General features: G+C 44.8%; 1 protein-coding gene across 1 annotated transcript in view; it reads left to right on the forward strand.

Annotated features, from left to right (window-relative positions):
* Positions 1 to 23697, forward strand: part of LARS1 (leucyl-tRNA synthetase 1) — an 860995-nt gene that overhangs the window by 759158 nt on the left and 78140 nt on the right. Inside the window, exons 27-28 of the mRNA XM_069652446.1 lie at positions 18737 to 18847; positions 20642 to 20752. Of these exons, the coding sequence (XP_069508547.1) occupies positions 18737 to 18847; positions 20642 to 20752 (222 nt within the window). The remainder of the gene's footprint in view (positions 1 to 18736; positions 18848 to 20641; positions 20753 to 23697) is intronic.

Below are 23697 nucleotides of genomic sequence, written 5' to 3' on the forward strand. Positions count from 1 at the left end.
GTCACCGCGGATGCATTGATCAGACAGACCTTGGCCTCCCATGAGTGGAAGCTCTGTCTGGAAGTTCTGGAGGAGATCTTCTCGCTTTGGGGGACTACTCAAGTGGACCTCTTCACTGCCTGTGTGAACAGGAAGTGCCAATTGTTCTGCTCCAGGGATTTTCCTTGTTGGCAAGCTTTGGGGGGGATGTTGTAATGGTTGAGTGGACTTTAGACCTCCTTTATGCATTCTCGCCAGAAACACTTGTGTACCGGCGCATTATAAATGCCACATCATATCATATACAGCTGATCCTGAGGAGACTATTTCTGTTGAGAACTATGCTGCTCCTGATCGCCGCGGACTGGGCCCAGAGAATGTGGTATCCAGAGTTTCTGGATATGTCCATCTGCCCTCCCTGGTGCCTTCTGGGGCAAGTCCACCATCCGAACCTCAGCAGCCTGAACCTTTATACTTGGCTACTGAGAGGCTGATATACAAGGACTGTGGAACTTTTCGAATGACGTCCTTGATGTGCTCGTTTCAGCTCGGAAGCCCGGCACTAAATCCATTCATGCCTGCAAGTGGCGTAAACGTTTTCAATTTGGTTCTGGGAGAGGGACCTGGATCCTTTATCCTTTCCTGTGTGTTGGATTTTCTGCTTTCCTTGGCCCAAGCGGAACTGCAGCTTGGCACAGTAATGGGTTATCTCACCGCTATTTCTGTGTTCAAGAGATCCCCAGAGCAGGGCTTGTTTTTCACAATCCCCACTGTCATGAAGTTGTTGTGGCGTGAGTTCTCTCCCAGCCATTTTGTGGTTACGGCGTGGGATTTGAATTTAGTTCTAACATTTCTTATGAGCGCTCCGTTTGAGCCCATTCATTCCTGTTCTATTAGATTGCTCACCCTTAAGGTGATTTTCCTAGTGGCCATCACTTCTGGGAGACAGGTGAGTGAGCTCAAGACTTTGTTTTTCCTCCATATTTGTTTTTTTTCCAAAGAGAAGGTGACTTTGAGAGTGAGACCCTCCTTTCCGCCCAAGGTGGTCCAGATTGCCATCTCTTTCAGAAGACCCGTCTTCCTATGTTCTTCCCTCTGCCTGACACTTCCAAGGTAGAGAAACGATTTCATTGGCTGGACCTGGTACAAGAGATGCTAGGAAGCCTGACCAGCTTTTTGTTGGTTACATTGCTGCTCATGCTGGCAGGGCTGTGACCAAACAGACCCTGTCCAGGTGGTTCGTTCTCTGCATCTCAGAATGCTACGATCTGGCTGGGAAGGATGTACCCAAGGGTCTGAGGGCTCATTCTGCCAGAAGAGTGGCTGCCACCTCTGCCCTGCAGAGGGGGGTCACTGTCCTGGATATTTGCCATGCAGCAACATGGGCGTCTCTGCACACACTCACTAAGCATTGCTGCTTGGATTCCCTTGCGTGCCAGTATGCCTGTTTTGGTAGAGCAGTCCTTCAGTTTTCTGGTTTAGGTGGTGTGCTTGCTTTCCTCCCTCCTCAAGATCACGTAGTGCTTTGGGAGTCTATCATAGATGAGGAATCCGCGGCGGGAAAGAATCCATCATAAGAACAAATAACTTACCTTTCAGTAATGTTCTTTCTGATGGATGTTCCTGCCACTGATTCCTCATCGCCCTCCCTGCCTGCACCTCTGGCGAGAAGTTACTACACCATCAGTTTTACGGTACCTCAGCGTCCGGGTTGAACTAAAGTCATGGGGCACTGTGCCACTACTTATACTGGCCTGATGTCATTTTTGGCTTGGGTTGTGTAGAGGCATCACACGGACCCGGCGCAGAGCCATGCAGTACCTCCTGGCAGTGGAAAGGTTTTCGATGAACAGCTGCGCTGCAATATGGATATCATATATGAGGAACATCTGTCAGAAAGAATATTACAGAGAGATACGTTATTTGTTGTACTTCTGACTACATTCGAAGGTTATATAAAATAGAAGAAAAAGATACGCAAGAATTTGGTTGTTTGCTGTTTGTTTTCATTGCCTTTCCCCATTACTACATGTTTGTGAATCTAGCTTGAGCATATGTGTGATTACTTAAATGAACATGTAGTTCTTTCAGCATGTCGCAGGGAAAACAGGAATACACTTGGTGGGCTAATTCTGTTGGCCTAGCTTGCCGACAAACATTCCAAACTGTGATGCGACAAACCAGGTGGCTGACTTACAACCGTGAGCTAAGAAAGTTTTTTGCATATTATGTTCACTGTTCTCCTTTTTATGGTAACCATGTGTCATGTAATCCTGCTGGTCAATATGTATAAATATGAAGACTTTGTGATGAGAAGACAGAGGAACAGACAAAGCATTTGCTGTCGTTTTGCTCTCCGCTTAAACGCATTCTAAATGAATAAATCTTTGACTGCCAAACTAGCGCTGTGCCGGTATCTCATTCTTGGTGTTTGTGTTCACGAGCAGGTATTATGAATGTATAATTTCACACATGTTCCCTCTAGCAGGCTAAGCCCTGGGAAAAACAATGGGGAACTGAGGTGAGGGGACATAGTCATTCCTTGTATACGATTAACGACATCACCTGCGTTGTCGACGAGTGGAGGGGCCGTGACGATATTGAGCAGCACTACTACCACCCCCCGATGGAAAAAGATTCCTACCAGCTGACGCTGGATCGCTATTTACAAGATGAGGAATCCGGGAGAAGAATCCACAGAAAGAACATTACTGGTAAGTAATTTCTCCTTTTCCAGCAGTACATTGTGCACACAAAGGCAAGTATAAGATGTATTTAGTAATACAGAAGCAGTAAGTTGAAAATGTAAGTGTTTAGAGGGTTTTCTAAAACCTACTCTGGTGAAGGGTTCTGATAAGCCCATTTGGTGGGGAAACCAGAGTACAAGTCGTTGAACAAATTCTCAATGCTAACATAGCTGTGCAAATAGGCATATCCTCAGAAGTAGATGTTGAGTAAGATGTTAAGGTTAGTGCTAAATCTCCTTCATTTGTGAAACACCCAAAAATTTTGCTGGACTGGTGGATTATTTTTCCTTATACCTTAGTGAGTAGGAACCTTTTTCTACACTCTGTTATCCTTTTACTCTTTTTATGGATGTCATTTTTAATACTCTCCATCGTGGCATACATAGCCTATTGTTGTTGGTTTGCTCTTTGGGGCTCCCCTTTTACATTTTCTCTGGCTAAACTTGTGAGAAATACAGTTCCCAAATAGTAAAGAGGGATTTTCACCCCCCTTTACATTTTACATAGTGAGCCATCACACCCCACCTTATGTGTAAGTACTGCTAAAATCCTTTGTATTCCCTGCCCAGGCTCCAGAGTGTCTGAGAAGGCAGGAAGTGAGGGAGGAATCCAAAACTCTGCAGCCCTTTGTCTTTCACCTTGCTTGAAAGGAGCCCAGTCTCAATGCGGGGCTGGCTGTCCTGATTGAACAGCAAGACCACACCTTTCTGTAAAATGCATGGAGAGATTGCAGAGGTTGTGCTGTAGTTCCTGTTAAATACTCTGAACCTGGAAGCTGCTGCCAAGTCGATCACTGGCACTGAATCCGAAGAGGAAGACGAAGAAATCGCGGTTGAGACGATTTCTAGCGACCGAAGTGCCTGCTTTGTAACTGGAGCCTGCTGTAGCCCTTCTTTCAAAGCGACGTGGGGACTCCGAAAATGACTCCGACCCAGAGTCTGGTGAGATCCACTAGACTCAAGAAGACCTGTATTTTTAGTCATCCCACAACGTGCTTTGTCCTTGCTGGGCTGCAATACCCCAATACCCTGGGACCTCGAACCATTGGGAGGTGCATGGTCTTCCGACTCAAGCTGAAACTTTGGTGGCATCCTGCTGTACCTCCAGAGACACGATTTGAGTCCTTGAATCCCCCTCACCAGAGTGTTGGACCAGATTAGAAATGAGAATCCGACCTGGTGATATTCAGTCTTCTCCTTGCTCCTGAAAAAAGTGCTAAAACCACAGAACGCATCCAGCCGCAAAGAAACTCTTGCCTGCAGCCTTCACCGTTGATCTCTGCTGAAAAATCCCTTCCAGTGTCCTGTCTTCAGTCTTCACGACAAGGAATTCATTGACTGGGTTTTTGACTGTAGATCCTGGATTCTCCTCCGCTGCATACTCTTCTTCTGTGCTAAGGTACTGTGTTGGCTGGGGTATTTACTTACTTAAGCCTGTGTGATTTTTGTATAGCTTTGGGGTGTTTCTTGTGATTGGGAGTCCTCTCGTCCAGTTCACCCATGCCCATTGCTAGAATGCTAATAGGGTGTTTTCCCAGAAGTCCCTGGACCCTGGCAACCTCTCTTAAGTGAAGTATTTACTTGTTTGAACAGTCTTCCTGAGGAACTCTGACTTTTGCTTCTTCTGTGCCTATCCTGACCTGTCTGTTGGACACTAGAGTCTAAGTGACCCCCTTCTGCCACTGGGAACACTCATGCTCCAAGAACAGAGAAAGACTTCTACGGATGGGGCCTGTTGCCTAGAAAAGAGAACAAGTTTTTAAAAGTGTACTTACCTGTGAAGGAGTTGGTTGGCTACTGTCACTCTGAGAGTGAGCAGGTACAAAAGGTATTACTTAACTTGAATGTGTTCTGCCATTCTGAAAAGTATATGTAAGGTAATTCTACTCACCTGTGAATTGGTTATGCCTCTTTCCCAAAAGAAATGCTGTTGGCTTCACTTAACAATTTTTTTCAGGATATTAGTGTATAAGTTTACCAACTGGGTATTGCTTCCCCTGACCTTTGGTATAGCCTGTCTAGAATAAGTCTGCCTTGGGTTTTACTTTCCCCTGAATAGCTATGTGCAACTCTTCATAAGAGTATTGTAGGTTTTACTTACCTTGGTCTGCCTGGTGCAATTCTAAATTATTGTAGAAAGTTATTGCTCATCTCGGTCTGTGTACCACTGATCTGAAATGCAACTGTAATTGTATATTACACCATAAGTTCTTACTCGCCTGGTATAACGGTGTGTTATCCTGATTGTAGTTATAGATTTATACTGTTCCATGAATTGGTGTTCCACTATTCAGAGAATTATCCTGGTAACCGGGTTGGCTTACTAAGTGAGTCCTTAACTAAGTGTCACTGCATGACTGAGAGGGTCTACTACCCTTGACTTACTGTAAAGTAATCTGAATGCAGTGGATGGTTTTGCTACCCATGAATAGGTGTGTCCTATACTAAATGTGTTTGATAAGGTCTGATTTCCTTAGAAATGCTGTTAGTTTTCTGAACAGTGTCCATGCTTTGGTCTGTGTACTTTAAATCATTGTGTTGTATTTTTTTAATGTGTTTATGGCTCTGACAAAGATCGTACCCCCAAGACTTAACTTGGCCTAATTGTATTTATAATACACATTTATTTTTTCTAATACTTCTGGTTCTACGTGTTTGTGTTGAACCCTTGGTATACTACAAGTTCTTTGTACCTTCCTACAACCCTGTCTCCCTCCTAAAATAAGCCTGGTCGCTCTATCCACACTACCAAATACTCAGGTGGTACAGCCTTATACTAAGAGTGGAGTTTTGTACTGTCTCAGTTGTAGGGCATTAAATGTGGGTTGATCGTCAATGGGAGACGTGTTTCTAACCGGTGAAATGTCAGGAGGATTTAGGTTCAGGACATCAGTGTCGGAATATATTGATGGTGATTGCCAGGGGTGAGAAGGTCCTTCTTCTGGATTTTCTCCGAAGCCTTCTCCTACCGAGTCTGGGCTGTCCTCCAGACCTTCCTCCTGGTTCCGTCCGTCTTCCTCGTCCATAAAATCATCCTCTTCCTCAAAATAATGTTCTTCCCCAGTGAGGTCATACACACTGTGGAAGTCTGAGGCTGTATCCTGATGGGGATTGACTAATCTTGGAATTTTGGCCCTGGGGTCCTCCTGAGGCCCTTCTCTTATTCTCTTTGGAGTGGGAGGGTTTTGGGCATTCATAAACCTCTCCATTCTTTCCATGCAGAGATGGAGCCTTTCCATGGTTTCCTGGGGTACCCCTGAGCGGTCTAGCGGGGGAAAATTGGTGTCTTGTAGCTGAACACGGCTCGACCTCTCCCATAACGTCGAGGAAAGTGTCCCGTCGCCTTCCGAAAAGCCTTCAGGTGTGTCTTTTGACCTTTGCGTAGCGCTCGACGTGTCTTTCGGCGTACGCTTGTGGGCGTCGGCTACCACGATCCTCGCCAAGCTCTCAGCGACTCGTTTGTCAGCGGAGATCTGTGGTTTCGACGTTATGGGTGTCGAACGCTCTACGGCGGCATGCGCTTTCTGCTGATGCGCTCCGGCCGATGATTTGGGGGCGGCGCCCTTATTTGCCGAAAGCCCAGTCGCTGGTCGCGGCTGCGGTTGCGAGAGGGGCTTCAAACCCGAACGGTCCGAGGAGGCCGCCGGTGAAACCTGCGTCTCCTTGGGCGCTGATGCTCTCTTTGCCTCCGGCAAAGAAGAGCCATGGGTTGTGTGCTTATGTGTGGTCTTGTGTGCGTCAGTGTCGCCGGGGTGTTCATCCCCATAAGCAGGGCGTGAGCCGAGCCCGTCGGGGCCGGGGACAGACGACGAAGCGCGTGTGCGCTCTCTAGGGGGGTTTACGACTTCCGTAGCGGAGGTCGTGGTATCACGTTCCTCGTCACTGTCGGAGGTAGCGACGGTGGGTGGAGCGTCGGCCTTCGACATAGCGTAGGCCGCCCACCTTTTGACCCTACGGTCTTTTAGAGTCTTCGGTTTAAGAAGCCGACAAGCCGTGCAACCTTCCTCCTTGTGATCGAGGGGCAAGCAGCGGTTACACCGTGAATGCTTGTCCTTCCAAGTAAACTTGCCCTTGCAAAGCGGGCAAAACCTAAAGGGTGTCCTCTCCATAGCTGAGGCAATAAAACGTGATAACCACCCCAAGGGAAAGGAAGGGGAAAAGGAAAGGCATTCTCAGAAAAGAATTAGAGATGTCCCACGACCCCCACTCTCCCTACTGTATTTGGCCTGCGAGGCCAGGCCACGTGTTCGGCAACGCCGAAGGATCTCCTCCGCTCGTCCCCTCCGTCGAAGATCTTGCTCGGCGGAGAAGCTTCACAACAGCGTCGAGGGGAGGATCGATATGTTCTGTTCTATATTAATATAGGAAAACGACCAAAGGTCGAGGAGATGAAATCTGCAATGTCTCTCGAGGAGCTCCGCGTAAAGGCGACCAGTATCTGGGCGGAAAAAAACAATCTGAGGGACCTCGACGCGTGAGGGATTGTGGGTACAACACACGTCACTATAGGGATAGTGTTACAGACACGCCTTGTCGACGTCCCCTTTTCGACTACGAAAAACAAAATGCAATACTCCGCAGTGACCACTGGATGTCGGACCTATGCACAGCATGTGAATCTAAGCAGATACAACCATCAGAAATGCTTTTACGGTAAGTAATGCATTGTCATTACACCATAAGTTCTTACTCGCCTGGTATAACGGTGTGTTATCCTGATTGTAGTTATAGATTTATACTGTTCCATGAATTGGTGTTCCACTATTCAGAGAATTATCCTGGTAACCGGGTTGGCTTACCAAGTGAGTCCTTAACTAAGTGTCACTGCATGACTGAGAGGGTCTACTACCCTTGACTTACTGTAAAGTAATCTGAATGCAGTGGATGGTTTTGCTACCCATGAATAGGTGTGTCCTATACTAAATGTGTTTGATAAGGTCTGATTTCCTTAGAAATGCTGTTAGTTTTCTGAACAGTGTCCATGCTTTGGTCTGTGTACTTTAAATCATTGTGTTGTATTTTTTTAATGTGTTTATGACTCTGACAAAGATCGTATCCCCAAGACTTAACTTGGCCTAATTGTATTTATAATACACATTTATTTTTTCTAATACTTCTGGTTCTACGTGTTTGTGTTGAACCCTTGGTATACTACAAGTTCTTTGTACCTTCCTACAACCCTGTCTCCCTCCTAAAATAAGCCTGGTCGCTCTGTCCACACTACCAAATACTCAGGTGGTACAGCCTTATACTAAGAGTGGAGTTTTGTACTGTCTCAGTTGTATGGTTAAACTAACCCCTTCGAAAAACTGTCCTGACAGTAGGTTGGCTTGGTGTGAAGTAGAGTTAACAAGAGCAAAGCCTGCTAAGGAACAGAGGTCTACACAGGTATGTACAAAAATATGATTGTTTAAAAATAAGAAAACAACAAATAAAACAGACTACTGCTAATTAACATTACTATCATATATACAGCCACAGTTTGGTAATAAAGTGTGTTACAAACCACTTTAGAAGTTAGTGATAGAAATATGGATTGTAAATGGTGGCTAAAGATTGAGCAGGTCAATCCTTTCCTTTTCAGAATTCAGTCCGTTACAGGCTGGTGATCTTATGAAACCGTTTCTATTAAAAATGTATTTAACAGTTTTACTTCTCCAGCTATGGAGGTGGTACACTGCTGGTCCCCAGACCAAGTTGACTGTAGAGAGGACTCATGAGACAGGCTCTGCTGCCTATGGTCTGGTGAGGTAATTCAGTCAAAGCAAAAACAAAGAGGTGATGTCTGGAAAGTTTAGAATGAATCTTAAACTCTGGCATTGCTCTGGACAACCCTCAAGACCATCAATCTTCACCTGCCAAGCCATTACAGGAGGGTAAAGACCATGTGCAAATCAGGCTGGGTCACACCCCAAAAAGCAATTCAGTCAGTAACTTTATTTTTCGGCCTGGAGCCACACAAGTACATCCTCACACATACAAAATAACAGTATAACAGTTTAAAAAGTATACATCCTTACATATTAAATACCAGTATTTGAGACCAGATACTATAGCTCTGAGCCTCGGCTTGTTGCCAGCAAACTCAAATCCCAATTAATTTCACTTCAGATCAACCAGAGATACAGATTCATCAATTCTGATAGGATTACTCGTTCTTTTCCCCAATGGCACTGCATTGGCGCTAGTGAGCACGGGATACAGTGGCCAGGATTTAAGGGGGTGATCATTGTTATGTTGAAAGATGGATGTGATTTCTATCGTGGGATTTTGAGGGGAGCGGCATCTCATATCGATTGCTCCCTAAATTCAAACCGTAAGAAATCGAAAGCACTCACCCCTGATAGTGCCATCTAGTACAATTTAGGATATCCTCCCGGATTACAGAAAGGCAACCACGTACAGCACGAAACCAGTAAATACATTTGTTTGTGAGCGCTTCCCTGAATTCTAGCTGGTTGGGTGCCAGTTTGGGGACCTAAAGCAGAGATACTATCTCCTCCCCCACAACCCTCTCTCGCCATGCTGTTTTTCATGCCCTGTTCAATCTGTGTTCCACAAACCCTGGGGCAAGCACCATAGAGACCGGATATGGTGCCACATAGCCAGCCCTACTGTCTGGCTTGTCACCATGGGATTAGTGCTGGATGAGCTATCTGTCCGCCGGTGCAGTCGCCTTGCATGACTAAGTGGTCTTAAAGTGGGGGTGGGGGGACTGGTCCAACTCGGGTCTGGGGCCCCTCGACAGTCGAAACACTGCTAAGGTCAGTGCTCTCTGCCTTTTCACTAGTGCTTCCCAGCCCAGGCATTTTGGCGCTGGTCTTGTTTGTTGGGCCAACTGGGTTGTAAGAGTATACCACCTCCGATAGTTTTGGGGCCCCCATGGAGTCGTCCAGACTAATTATTGACTCTCCCTTGGCTCCCTCCCTTCTTTGAACTTAGAGGAAAGCCAAGAGGACCTCACAAACATCCTATCAAACAACCTCAAGAACTCTTCCCAAAGCATCCTATTAGGAGACTCTAACCTCGGCCTCAGTGACCCCTCGGATGCTAATGCCACTCTAATTAACAACACTTTAGAGGAATTGGTCTTCACCCAGAAGATTACAGTTCCAACCCACACCAAAGGCAGAACTTTTGATTGGTTAGGTGTGCATAATTGCCCAATTCTGGTCTCATCTATAATGCCACAGCCCTGGTCTGACCCCTACTTGATCTCATTCTCACTAGAGGCAGCACCACCGTAACCCGACAGTATAGCTCCAGCTGTCCCGACCAGAAACAAAAGAAACATTACTCCTGAAAACCTTATACCCGTGATCCTACCTACCCTCAATGCCATTCCGGACCACACTGATCCTTCCACTATGGTAGACTTGTATAATAAAGTAATGCCTTCCTCCCTTGACGACATAGCACCCATGAAGATGAGAAACAGTAAACCTCACAAACGCATGAATACCTGGTTTTCTCGGCATCTTAAAGCTTTCAGATAGGAGAAACGACGCTGTGAAAAAATTTGGAGGTCAGACCCTTCAGAAAACAATAAGAAAAATCTGAGTAAACTAGCCTCTCAGTAGAAAAAAGAAATGATTCTGGCTAAATAAACCTCCTATAACCTTTGAATATCTCAAGCCAAATCTAACACAAAAGAGCGTTTTGTAATTCTGAAAGAGGCAGAATCCCCTGTACAGACGCCCGACTCTTGTATCAAGGATAAAAACTGGTGCACAGATATACAAAATGCCCTAGCAAATAAAATTACCTCCTTGCAAACCAAGATTAGTATAAAAAAAGACTCACTCCTTTCCACCTCCAAACCTAGCCTCACCAGCTCCTCGGTGACACTATCCAACCTGACGCCCCGTCCGGTGCCGATTCCCCACTTCAGCTTCCGTAAAGTATCCACCAAAGAGGTTGAAAATGTTATTCTTGCGCTCAAACCCTCGAATTGCCATGGGGACTTACACCCTGCACAATTGATAAAAGATGCAGCTCGTGAACCTCACCATTTATCATAAAACTAATAAATGCATCCTTCACATAAGGCACCATACCAACAACTTGAAACAATCTTGGGTCCTCCCACTCCTTAAAAAACCTAATCTAGATCCCTCCACCCCCACCAACTACCGTCCCATTACCACAGTGCCATTCCTTCTCAAAATCCTTGATAAAATAGCGTACCAACAAATCCAACACTACCTTGAATATCACCACCTTCTAGGAGTCCGACAGTCAGGCTTCAGACCCCAGCACGGAACTGAGACTGCACTCATAGATCTTAAGGCGCAGATAGATGAGCTGAGAGACGAGGGTAAGACAGCATTTCTGTTACTTCTTGATCTCTCAGCTGCATTCGACCTAGTCGACCATGAGATCCTTTGCAACCACTTACAATCGGCAGCTCACTTTTCCCAAGAGGCAACCGACTGGATCCAATCCTTTCTTAACAACCGTACTATGCAAGTCTTTTCCCCATTAGCAGCTGCTGACCCAATGCCCATCATCCGTGGCGTGCCTCAGGGCTCTTGTGTCTCTCCTACCTTGTACAACATTTTTACAAAGCCCCTTTTCGATGATCTAGATGGTCTGGGTATCACTTATATAAATTATGCTGATGATACCCAGATCCTCATCCCGCTGACAGGGGATTATGACAAGCATTTGGCCTTTGTAAATAGTGTGTACCTCATCATCCAGGCATGGATGTCCTCACACGGTCTATGCCTGAATGATGACAAAACAGAACTCCTCATTTTAGGCATCACATCCCACCTTAATAAACTAGGCCAAAATTACTCCTCGTTTGTAATTGACAACAACATCATCACCGTAGCCAAGGAGGTCAAAACCCTCGGCTTCTATTTAGACTCCACACTTACCTTCAAAAAACAAGTTAAAGCTATGGCATCCGCCACATACTATACATGCAAACTTATTAGAGCAGCCAAACCATTGCTCTCACCTACTAACTGCATCACCCTAGCCAGAGCTCTGATCTTGTCCAAGTTGGGCTATTGTAATGTGATTTATGTAGGTAGCAACAAATATATCACAAACAAAATTCAAATTTTACAAAATGATGCTTTAAGAGCTGCCCTAAGCCTCCCGAAGAAAGCCCACATTTCAGAGATTAGAAGATCTGTCAATTGGCTTTCAACGAAAGATAACATTTTCCTTAAATCTGTCTCTCTGACTCATAAATGCCTCCACCAAGCTGCCACTCAATACTTGATAACGAGATTCACCAGACCAGCATCCTGCCGTCCTTCCAGAAAGGTCAACTCTAACCTCCTTCTGGTGCCAAGATTCAAACGCACTATGATTTGAAGGAACAGTTTTCCTGTTAAAGCAGCACAATTCTGGAACTCCCTACCACCATCCATCATGGAAGACCTTCTATACCCTCAATTCAGATCCAATACTATCCTCTAGCTGAAGGAACATGACACCTCATTTAACCTGTATATATTGTATATTTCCTGTAATTATAACTTGCTGCTTTGACTTTCACTGTTCTTGATGTTGTCCAGCAATGTAACCTCAGCTGGATTCCATCTATTGCGATCCTGTAACCAAGCTACAATCCTCTTGTTTCTTCTGCGCCCTGCTACCCTTGGGTTAGGCGCGCACTACAAAGAATAAACATAAACATAAACAAGGCTGAAGACCCCCGCAGTTCTGAGTCAAAACACGCAACAACAATGCTTCTATCACAGTAGCCGAAACTGGAGTTGATCAGCCCACTTGATGGCCCAGGGACACTTCCGAAGACTCCTAACTACAGGGCCACAAGAAGAGGTTGAGGCTTGTTGTTCTCACAAGTCCAAAGGGTTGAGGCTCCAGCAAGTGTCTTCTGAGATCCGTAACCAGATGGGGCTCCACCGGGACAGCAACAAGAGTTGGTTACCAGGCCTCTTCAGAATGGGTCCCAGTGTCTTCCTTTGTTTGCACAGCTACACAGGAAATTGGGCTCCTCTTCAGATTTCCTGGGCATGGCTGCAGGACTCCTTCTTATTCTAAAGTCCAGGTGAGCACAAAAACTCCACCAACCAGTAGATCTGCCCCGCATACACACATACACCAGCAGTGGTCCAATCAGGGACCACTGTGGGCAAACCCCTGCATACACTCTAGTCACACTGAAACCAGTTTGTGGATTGGGACCAAACAGTCCCAGCTGTGAGAAACCTAAGGTGTCTCACTGTCTGAACACCGGCGATCTCTTGCTCGGGTGGCTAGGGCACGGCCATTACCCTTGGATCCAGACCTTGGGGGTGTAGAAGTTTGGTAGGATTACCTGGGTGAGGGGTCCTCGGGTATGGAGGTGAGACATCTGACAGTGAGACGTGGTATTCCCCCGTTTCCGACACACCCCTTCCTGACATTTCCTCCACCTACATAGGGTGTTGTGAGTCCTATCTCGTTACCCCCCTAATTCCAATCTGTACCAAGACAAGAGGGAGCTATACAGGAATACGGAAAAGGGAATTATAACAAGGTGATTGACCCCCCCCTTTTTCTGGCAGCAAGTTACCCATCTTTTACATCATCCATAGAAAAGACTACAACTCCCATCTTTCCTCCCCGGTGCATTTGCCAGAAACCACTGGGACGAGTAAGCAGAGAACAAGAGCTGTGAAGATTACTCAATGCACATGGGATTCCTATGGGCAGTCGTCATTTTGTCCCAATAAAAGGCCCGGAAAGGTCAGGCCTCCCATTACAACCATTCACACCTGATTCAAATTGACTATCCTATACAGTATAAAAGGCAGAGCACATAGGCACACTCTGAGCGAGCTGGGGATGCTGGATGGAGCAGAGAGGCCAGGAGGAGAATTTGCGCTTAAGAGACTTTGAAAGGCCTGGAGGACCAAAGACTGTCTGATTGCTGGGCATGTGAGTAAAAAACCAGGGGCAGCTGGGGGTTTCCTGGCAGTGCCCATACCAGAGCTGCTCCTCTGGTCAAAGCAGGAGAGCCGAGGCCTTTGAGGGGCAGGTGATAGGACCATGACCTCAACAGAACATTGCTTCTCCCAAAATCGCCAGAGTACCAAAAGGGGAGCTAACGAAGTGGCAGTGAAGTAAGAGAAAGTGCAAATTAAGAGGGTTCTGAGCCCGGCTGAGGGAGACCTGTGTGTGGCCTTAAAGGAGGGGATCTGAGCTCAATCGAGGGAGACCCATGAAGAAAACAGCAGCACTGAGTTATGCTTCAAGGACGCAGCAACACTCCCACGTGAACGGCAGAGTTGGGAAGGGCGGCCAAGCCTGTAGTGTTAACCTTGACTCATGGAAAACTGCAGAAACAAGAAAGAGGCGCACATAGGCGGTGAGTTGTCAAGGGACCCGAGAGACTAGTGTGTGTTAAAGAAAGTTTGAAGTGGAAAAATTATATCGCAAGTGAAGGCTGCACATGTGTGGATGATACGCGAAGAAAGGCAGACCTGTGAATGAACTTTGAAGTAAGGACAGTTGTGAAATAAGCGATACTGAGTAACAGAGTGGTCAGACGAAAGGCAGTAGTCCACTCAAGAGTCTGTGAAAGGTCTATTGTCTGTAACGATAAAGTGAATGAACTGCAAAAGCGAAGTAAACAAAATTGACCCCGAGAGAAGGGTGAACTTTGAATTTTGAGTCGGTGGTCCTGCAGAAGTCTGTAAAGAGGACCAGACACATTCGAAAGTCTTCGACATCCCAAAGCGTTCTGAGCCCAACTGAGGGAGACACGAAGTGTAAACAGCTTGGGGAAGGGAGCCCCTTGCAAGTATTGTTGAAATTTGGTTTTGAAGTGATCTGAGACCGACAGAGGGGGACCTATGTGAACTTTGTTGTGTAAGGTCTGAGACCGGCTGTGGGGCACTGGCATGAGGTCTGAGCCCAACGGAGAGGGATCCACGTGAACTGTGTTTGTGAAAGGTCTGAGCCCGACAGAGGGGGATCCACATGAACAGTGTTTGTGAAAGGTCTGAGCCCGACAGAGAGGGATCCACATGAACTGTGTTTGTGAAAGGTCTGAGACCGACAGAGGGGGCCCGGCGTGAACCTTTTTGTTGAACATTGTTTGAAAGGCTGGGAAGAGAGACTTTTATGTGGAAGGCCAGGTGGGCCTCGATCCACGTCTTGAACTGTTTTTGTGTTTGAAACCCAAGCTGAGTGTGTCATCCTGCCTATGGGTACCACCTTCCTCTGTGTGGACTAACATGGGGAGGAGAGCTGGCTCATCCACCTTGAATTCTATGTTAGAACCCTGTTTTTCCTTTACATACACCTTTCCCCATTCACCCATCTATTGTAATAGTGTAAGGGCAGGCAATAGCTTTATTTAGTATAGGTCATTTTGTTTTGACTGACGCAACTAGGACTGTTTTAGTTATTATTTTGATGGCATAGCGTGCTCCCATCTTTAGAGACCGGGCCAGACAGGAGTTTATCCAACCCTTGTTCTCAATATACACCCTTGAACCTTATATCTCCTGTGTCTGTCTTCACTTGTGATACCATGCCTCCCTTACACAGCCCACTTCCTGGCTTCCAACGCACATGTCCTGCACTAGCCCACGAAAAGCAAGGCTTTCCTGGGCTAGTGCATGACCATAAAAGGAATTTCCTGACCTGGCAAGGCTGGAAGAAGGCCAAAGCACCAAATGATCAAAGAACAATCGAAAGACCTTGAGGCATGGCCATGTTAGGACACCAGCCACTGTTAGTAGCCAAATGCGAGCGAGCGAACAAAAAATACTGTAAACATGGTAAAACTGTAACTGCTGCAACCGGCTTGTCTTTAGGCACATTTAAAAGTAACCAAAAATCATTTGAATGCAGGTCTAGGGCGATACAAATGTATCCCCATTGCACTGCATTGGAAGATGCATTGTGCAATATTTTAAAAAAAGTACCCGAAATAGATAAGTAAAAAGAAAAAGGTAAACATGGTTTCCCAGTACTGACAGTCTGAAGGACCAGTCAATCTCCCCATAACAAATGAGCAAAAGACAAGTGGAGTGAAGCTGAAGGCTTTACTTCACTGTAAAATGTCAGGACAAGGTGTAAAAAGCATTATTGTATGATATTGACATCTGCTCTCATGTATTCGAGCCGGGCTGGAATCTTCTGGCAGGTTTAATTTGGTGGAAATTCTTAAGTCTGCCTCAGTGCGTCCTGTCCTCTTTTCTACACCATGAGCTAGGTCTGTTGTCTACGAAGGCCGGTGTAGAATGGAAATATTTGCCTCTCCTTAGAAAGATTAGGTTTCCAGAGGCAAACTTTTTTTCCCAACTCTTTGCTATTGAAGAACAACTCCTCTGCCCACTGTTCAAGGTGGGTTAGTACTACCCAGTCAGTGTTACTGGATTTGGATAGATCTCTAGAGTTGGAAGATTGGGATCTGTTGAAAGTAAAGAGACCTGTGGAAGAGAGATTTTATTAAAACCAGGGAAATGCTGGGAAAATATACCCTTTTTCGAAGTTTCCTGAATTCCATAAAGGCTTTTTCGATACCAGAATTGTACCTACAGAGGTTCCCCTCGCCAATGTGGAAACTGAAATTCCTCAGATTAAGGCTGAATTTACTCCCTATGTGGGAGACTGAAGTGCTAGGAAGGGTGAAAAGAGAGCATCTTGATTTTGTAGGTTTTGTGGGGACACAAAGGCAAACGCTGGAACACTTGCTTTAGAGTTGTCCCTAAACGATGCCATCTAGATGTAAATATTGACATCCTTTTCTAACACAATGTAGAGTGTATGATTATTAATTGTTTTGGTATCAGATTTTGACCGGGAAAACGCATCTCCTTGACTTTGGTGGCCCTGCATTGTATTCAAGAAATTCTGGGTTTGTAACGTAAGTGTAGTGGTTTTTAGTTTCTGCCTTTTTTGTATTTCTTTTGTTTATTTTAAACTTTGTTATTGTATAATGTTTTATGTTTTGGATATTTTATTTGTTTTTGTGTAAGGTTTATTATTAAAAACCATATAGACAATACAAGAAGAAAAAAAGAAAATGTAAACCACTTTATTTCCATTGAAAAAGTATCTTGGGTTATCAGAGTGAGTATTGTTTTTGCCTTTAGTATGTACTCATTGGTTTTAGTAGGTTATTCCGTAGTCACTGTTTTCAGCACTCTGGTACATCCACCTCAATCGGTTCACATGATTTCGTTCAGGTATACCAGATGCTGCAAGTGATAAGTTGGCAGAGCAGCCCAGGCCTAACTCTAAGAAGGTTAGTGCATGCTCAAGAGGTAAAAACCTTAATAAATGCACAATGAGAGATTGTTCACCCAACATATTCCAAAAAAAGGTATCTTTATGTAGCTACGACAGAAAGAAAATAATTACTCTAACGATTGTTCACACAATATATTTTCTGAAAAAAATCATCTTTGTGTAGAAAAGACTAAGGAAAATAAGTACATTTACAGGGAAGTAAAACTTTGTAAGATCACTGTGTACAGTAGCAGCAAGTATCTAAATGTTCTGTGCAGTCCTATTTAGAGGATGGAGAGGACTTTTAAGCGGCAAGTAAATGTTGTTCTATGTTTGTTATAACGGAAGGATAAAGGCAGTTGAAGGGAAGTCAAGGGGGCTAAGGGGTGGCAGAGATGTTGAGTTCATTGCGGAGAAGGGTTTCAACTTTGCATAAACTGCAACATTTGCAGTCCCAATATTCCAGTATAAAGCAAATCAGGAGAGAAGAGCCCATAAACGAGGATCAAGAGGAGGAAGATGGCCTCCAGCAACGCCAGAGGAAGGAAAGGTGAAACCCAGAATACAGGAGTAGGTCACATTGGAGACCTAGTGTGTGGTTTTATAGGCTGTCTAGAGCTAAGGTTCTCCTGAGACTCTTGAAGATTTCAGCGATTGTACATCAGTACAGGGGAGACCATCAGACCCTTGGGAGGAGGGATTGTTAGAAATGTTCAACCAACTCAGCCAAAGGTCTCTGTCCGCAGGATAGGAAGGGAGTGTTGGGTATTAGAAGTTGTTGTTTCTCTACCCCCACCCCTTTTCTCCCTCTCCCCTTTTCTTCTTCTCTCCATTTCTCCACCTCCCACTCTTTTTCTCCTTCTCCCCTTTCTCTATCTTGCCCTTTTTTCCTCTTTCCTTTCTACCGACTTTATCCCCCATTTCTCCCTCCACACCCTGCTTTTCTCTCCCCCTTTTCCCTCTTCCCCACGTTCTGGACCAAGCAGCAGATTCACACTGATTATGGCAGAAAAAGGGTTAGTAATGCAGTGAGTGAAAAACAAAAAATGTCGATCCTCTCTCCGGACATGCAGTATACAAGCACCATAATGTTAGGGATTGTGGAGTGGACTGGAGTGCAGGGAACGGACTGGAGCGCATGGAACGGACTGGAGCGCATAGAATTGCTCAACGTATATAGTATGGTTTGGAGTGCAGGGAAAGCTTGAAAGAGCGTATAACCCATCATATCACACCACCACGCTTACTATCTTCTTCACACCACCACTCAACTAGAACACAGAGATACTATGACACCATTCGGTATAACTGTTCTCATACCAACATCTGCCGCACATTCCCCATCATTCTAAGTAAACACTGCTGGTTACACCCCCCCCCCGCAACCCCCCCAGCCAAGCGTTCCCCCCCAGGCCTAACGCAGCCACTTTCGGCCTGGATAAATCCTGCCAGAACAAACACATACTCCTGATCTCTCAATCACCACACCTACCGCTAAGAAGCAGCTATCACACGAATATCGCACGAGCTGCACACATATACGGTGCTCACACGCACCTTTGACTCTGTCTACTGATCCGAACTTCGGTTCCCAAGGGTGTTCAACCTACCAGCGCCTTCAGACCATACCAATGGTATATAAGGCGCTATATAAATGCAAAATAACATAACATTGTGGGCTATTAGTCTCTCAAAAATGTTACAGCAAATGAGATTACATTTCTTCATTGTAAACCATTTTGTTTGTTGGTTAGTTTTGCTGTGTTACTAACTATTTGTCCTTTACCTTTGTTTCCACAGAAAGTGGACAAGCAGCCCCCACAAAGGCCAACACATTGTACCATCTATGTGGCAAAGAACTACCCACCTTGGCAGCATACCTCTCTGTCTGTTTTGCGCAAACACTACCAGGTAATGCCCTTATCAAGTTTGTGATTGCCTGGCATTTAATGTCCAACACGATAAATACCTACAAGAAATATTTCCTGACACAGTGAGCAAACACTTGCTAGAATGACAGCATAACACCGGAAACCCAAAAGTTAGATAAGGGAAAGTAATTTAAATTGTTGACATTGCTATTTCAAAACAACCCCATATGCGGCAAATGGAAGCTCGTAGTGGTATTGAGATCGTTTTTTTGCAGTGCCTTACATCTCACACTGAACTGTTAGCTACTATCCACATCGGGCATGAAGCCTGAATGTTTTTTGGTCAATGTAACTTTATTTATGAGTCACTAGCATTGACACCACACCCATTCTGCACCCATCCACTTGCCTGACTACATGGGTTGCTTTTCTACCGGAGCCTGGCCAGCCCTGCTAAGCCTTTTTCGCATAAATGCACACAGGCATCATAATCATGCCCCAGGACCTCCAACACTCTGGACTTCTGTCCTTTCAGGGCGTTCCCACTAAAAGCGCGTTGAAACTACAAAAAATGAAAAAATTGGTGCTATACAAATGACAAGTACAAATCAATACAGGTACAATTTCAGAGCTTGCTTCTCATCATGTTGTTCTTGCTCCTTCTCTATCATACTCACACAGGTGTTAGTATAGTCCATGTGTTTATCATATTGTTTTGTATGGGAAAAACTGCTGTGTGTGTGGACTTTTGCAAAGTTATACGTCCTCCATTAGGAAATATAAGAATGCTCCTCAAAAATCTTTCTCATTACCTGAGCCAGAGAAGTACCATTTTGGTGGCCTAATATACGTTTGGCTTCTATTGGCAAACCGGTTTCTTTAGTAGTATCTTCATTTGCCCCAATGGCAGTTCGGTAAGGTTTACATGAAATCATCCTTGGGTGCCCGTGGGCCGGTTTACAATTTAAAGACAAAAAATATTTTATGGTATAAGTAGGTGGTTGTGTGAGGGAGGCTAAAGGACTAGAAGGCATGATTTCTCAAATGGGTAACTCCCCCTTTGTCCACTGTTAATTGTTTTATTGTTATCTTGATGCATTTTCTATGTGTACCCTTCTTTATTGTTCATTCATTGCTGCATTGTGGGTTGTGCAAATTGCAGTGTGCATGTGTTTGTCAAGGGAAATCAAGGCCCTCGCCAGGGGGGTTGACTGTCTGTTAATGGCTTGTGAAGATTGCATCCCAAAGTGATTTCATAATTTCTATAACCTGTATTGAAGCTCTTGCCAGAGGGGAGACCTTCACATAGAAATGTTTCCTTATTTTTCTCCATTTCCTTTTTGAGAACTTTGGCAAGATGATATCTGTTTCACTAGTGGATATAAGCACATTTGTGTTTGCACGGTTCAACATTTCCAAGCGAGGAATGAGACTGTTGTAAAGGGCTTAGGGGTATGTTGCGAGACTCTTGAATGTATCTGTTATCTCATAGAATGCTATCAATATAAAAAAGAGACCTAGCATGATCTAACTTTTCATCAATATGATTAACCTGTTGCCCGGAACTTTATGTATTTCTCCCCTTCTATTTGTTTTAAAGCAGATACATGTCCTAAATACGGGGTGGTACCATAAATGTATTTTTAAACAACTGTTTTTTCATTAAGAGTGTTTAGTAGGTAGAGGTTAGGAAGGCATTAACCTACCCAGATATAGATGGCGAAGACCCAGGAAGAAATCTAAGTTGTTAGGTGGTTATGTCTGATAATTCAGTTGGTGATAACCTTTTTATCTAAAATGAACTGCCTTTGTTCCCTGTTCTGCATTTCTTCAGGCCAATGGCGGGCAGTTACCAGACAACAAGGTAATCGCCACTGAGTTGAACAACCTGCCGGAGCTGAAGAAGTACATGAAGCGAGTAATGCCTTTCGTTGCCATGATAAAGGTAAACTGGGTAGCACAGGAATGGAATGCTGGAACTAGGAAAGTGAACTGAACTGAAATCTACACAATTGTTGATAAAAAAAGCTTGCTGATAAGCACATATCCAGCACTTAATGTTTCACTATAAAGCAATAGTTTGTGGACTGAACTCAAAATAGTGCCATTTTTTGTTGGTCTTAACCACCATTTAGGGCACCAGGGCAACACACAACCCATCAGATGCTTTAGTGGAGTGAGCAGTGTTGTTCCTATATTTTTCTGTCTCCCCCTGCATGGTTCACATAATCAGAGGGCAACAAACCTTGCCTTTGACCAGTTCAACATATGCCCTTGCTCACCCAGGCTGTCCATCAAGGTGACCATTAACTGACATCAATTCCATCTATGATGTGGTAATATTAAAATCCAAACCCTGTTGATGATATCGCACGTTCAATAAAAAGTTCAAAGTAACAATTCCCACAGAGCAGGTGACTGTGCCGTGAACATAGACAATTATAAAGAACACATATTGGGCCTCATTACGAGTTCAGTTGTGTGGTAAAAAACAGTGTTAATGCATTGGTAACGGAGTTACCACTGCATTAACACACTGCTGAACTACAGATTTGGAGGTAAGGCAGAGGACACACCTCCAGCAGAGTGCTGGAGGTAATTCTTCTGCCTTACCACTGTGAGAAACCTGAAGGTACTCTCAGATCTTCTCCCCAGGAATCTTGTGTTCAGGTGGCTTGGATCCCGACCCTGAGGTGGACAAGCGAGGGAGGGTTCTTGGAGAGAGTGTACCTAAAGGCGAGACATGGTATCCCTCTTTCATTAACACTGACCTACCTGTCCCTCCATCAGTCTTCTTGGGATATTGTCAATCTTATCTCATCCTTCACTGTAGTTTACCACCAAGTACTGAGAAGAGGAAGAGAGCTAAGAGTAGTGCACAATTCCTATTGCAAACACCACTCTAGTACTGGTCCAAAGAAGAGGGGCCTGGAGGTATCCAGTTCCACCTGTAGCCTGTTAAGAATGGAAAAGTGTATAAAAGGTGAAGCACAGAAGCATACAAGAAGGAACAGCAGAAAGGAGAGAGAGGGTAGAATCCGCCAGGCTGGAGGACCAGGAAGCTGAGATGCCGGCAACAATCTCGAGAGACCTACTAGAAGGACTGGGCAGGATTGGGAACCCTCATATGGGAAGGTGGGCAGCAGGCGCTGCCGTATCGCAAAGGCGGTTCAGAGCACAGAAGCCAATGTGTGTGTAGCGACGTGCCTGGTGAACTGGTGGTTTGGTTTCCCGTTCAGGGGAGCCGCCGAGAGGAGCTGCGACAATCCGGTAAGTGTCAGAAGTCACCGTGTAGACTGGAGCACTCCAAGGGACCGAATTAAGTAACGGTCCATGAAGAACGCAAGTGAACACTGCATTTATTGAATGCCGAACTGCAAGAAAGTCATGACTTGAGTGAGCACAAGTAAATGCTGTATCTATTGAATACCGAACTGAAGGAAAGGTGCTATTTTGAGTGAACACAGGTCAATGCTGCTTATATTGAATACTGAACTGAAAACAAGCTGCTATTTGACCAAACTACAATGTGCTGAATGACAAATGAACACTTTAAGTCAAATAGACCTATCAAATATCACACAGCCAGTAAAATGCAATATAAACAGAACTACAAATCTATGATGAAATTATAGAGTTGTTCACTAAGCAACAGCTTTGGGGAGATTTATGGTTGCGCGATCTGTGATGGGGGGGACTGTGCGGTCTGACAATTTCGCCCAGACCAGAAAGTCTCTCAATGTGATAGTTACCAACATCAAGCCAAAGACAATGTATAGGGTTACTGATTGCGTGACCTGTAATGGGTGGACTGGTGTCCAGTCAACTGGTCGACAACAAACTGGTCGACTGCAATTTGGTCGACACCATTTGGTCGAATGCCAAATGGTCGAATTTTTTTTATTTTTTTATATATATGTGTTTTGTGGGTTTTCGTGTGGGGAAAAAAAATAAAAAAGAAAAAAAAGGGGGTTGGGGGGGGACCCCCCCAAAAAAAACCAAAAAATGGGTAAAAAAAAAATGCGACCATTTGGCATTCGACCAAATGGTGTCGACCAAATTGTCTGTCGACCAAATGTTTTCGACCATTTGACTGGTAACCGGGTGGACTGTGTGGTCTGACAACTGCGCCTAAAACAGGATACCCTGAATGGTGAACAAGCTGCAAACAAATGTGAAACAATTGGTGAATCAAACCTAAATGAGTCAAGAGGACCCCCGTATTTTCTTGTGAACTTTGAAAAGATAAACCCAATGTGAGTGCTAAGCTAGTCTTGGGGAAGTGAGTCCCAGGACCTCTGTTTTGGGTGAACTGCGATACATTTGGACTTGGAGGATGGAATCCCAAGACGACCTCTTTGTGTTTAATGTGATACATTTGAACACAGAGAAGGTAATTTCAAAACTTGACCAAACACTATTGAAGTGAATCTCTATTGGAAATGTGTTAAATTTGAAATGGGGAATTCAAGAAGAATTCAAACTGAAAGTAGCTTAACCTTCATTTTTGAACAATTATATTTTGTTGAGAAGATTCCCCCACTATATTTAGTTTTAGTTGTGAGGACAAGCATAGGTTTTGACACAGACTGCCTCTTATTTTGGACTTGTAGGCACAAACTTTCCTTAGTTTATTTAGGTAGGGAAAATCCCACCTTAACATAGGACAAGTTAGACATTACGCCATCTTGATAGTCAATAATGTTTTGTTTGAAACTGCTTATCCGCTGTGTGTCATCTCTCTTGATACCACGCCTGTCTCACACCACCCAAAAACAGCCAAGTCTACGGTATTGCCGTCGGTAGTAATACTGCTTAAATCCCCATGGAGTCCTATGGACTCCAATTAATAGGTACGGACACCACCTACCACCACTTGTAATCCAGTGG

This window comes from Ambystoma mexicanum, chromosome 3p (genome assembly GCF_040938575.1).
Source record: "Ambystoma mexicanum isolate Mex_15411 chromosome 3p, UKY_AmexF1_1, whole genome shotgun sequence".
Taxonomy (NCBI): Eukaryota; Metazoa; Chordata; class Amphibia; order Caudata; family Ambystomatidae; genus Ambystoma; species Ambystoma mexicanum.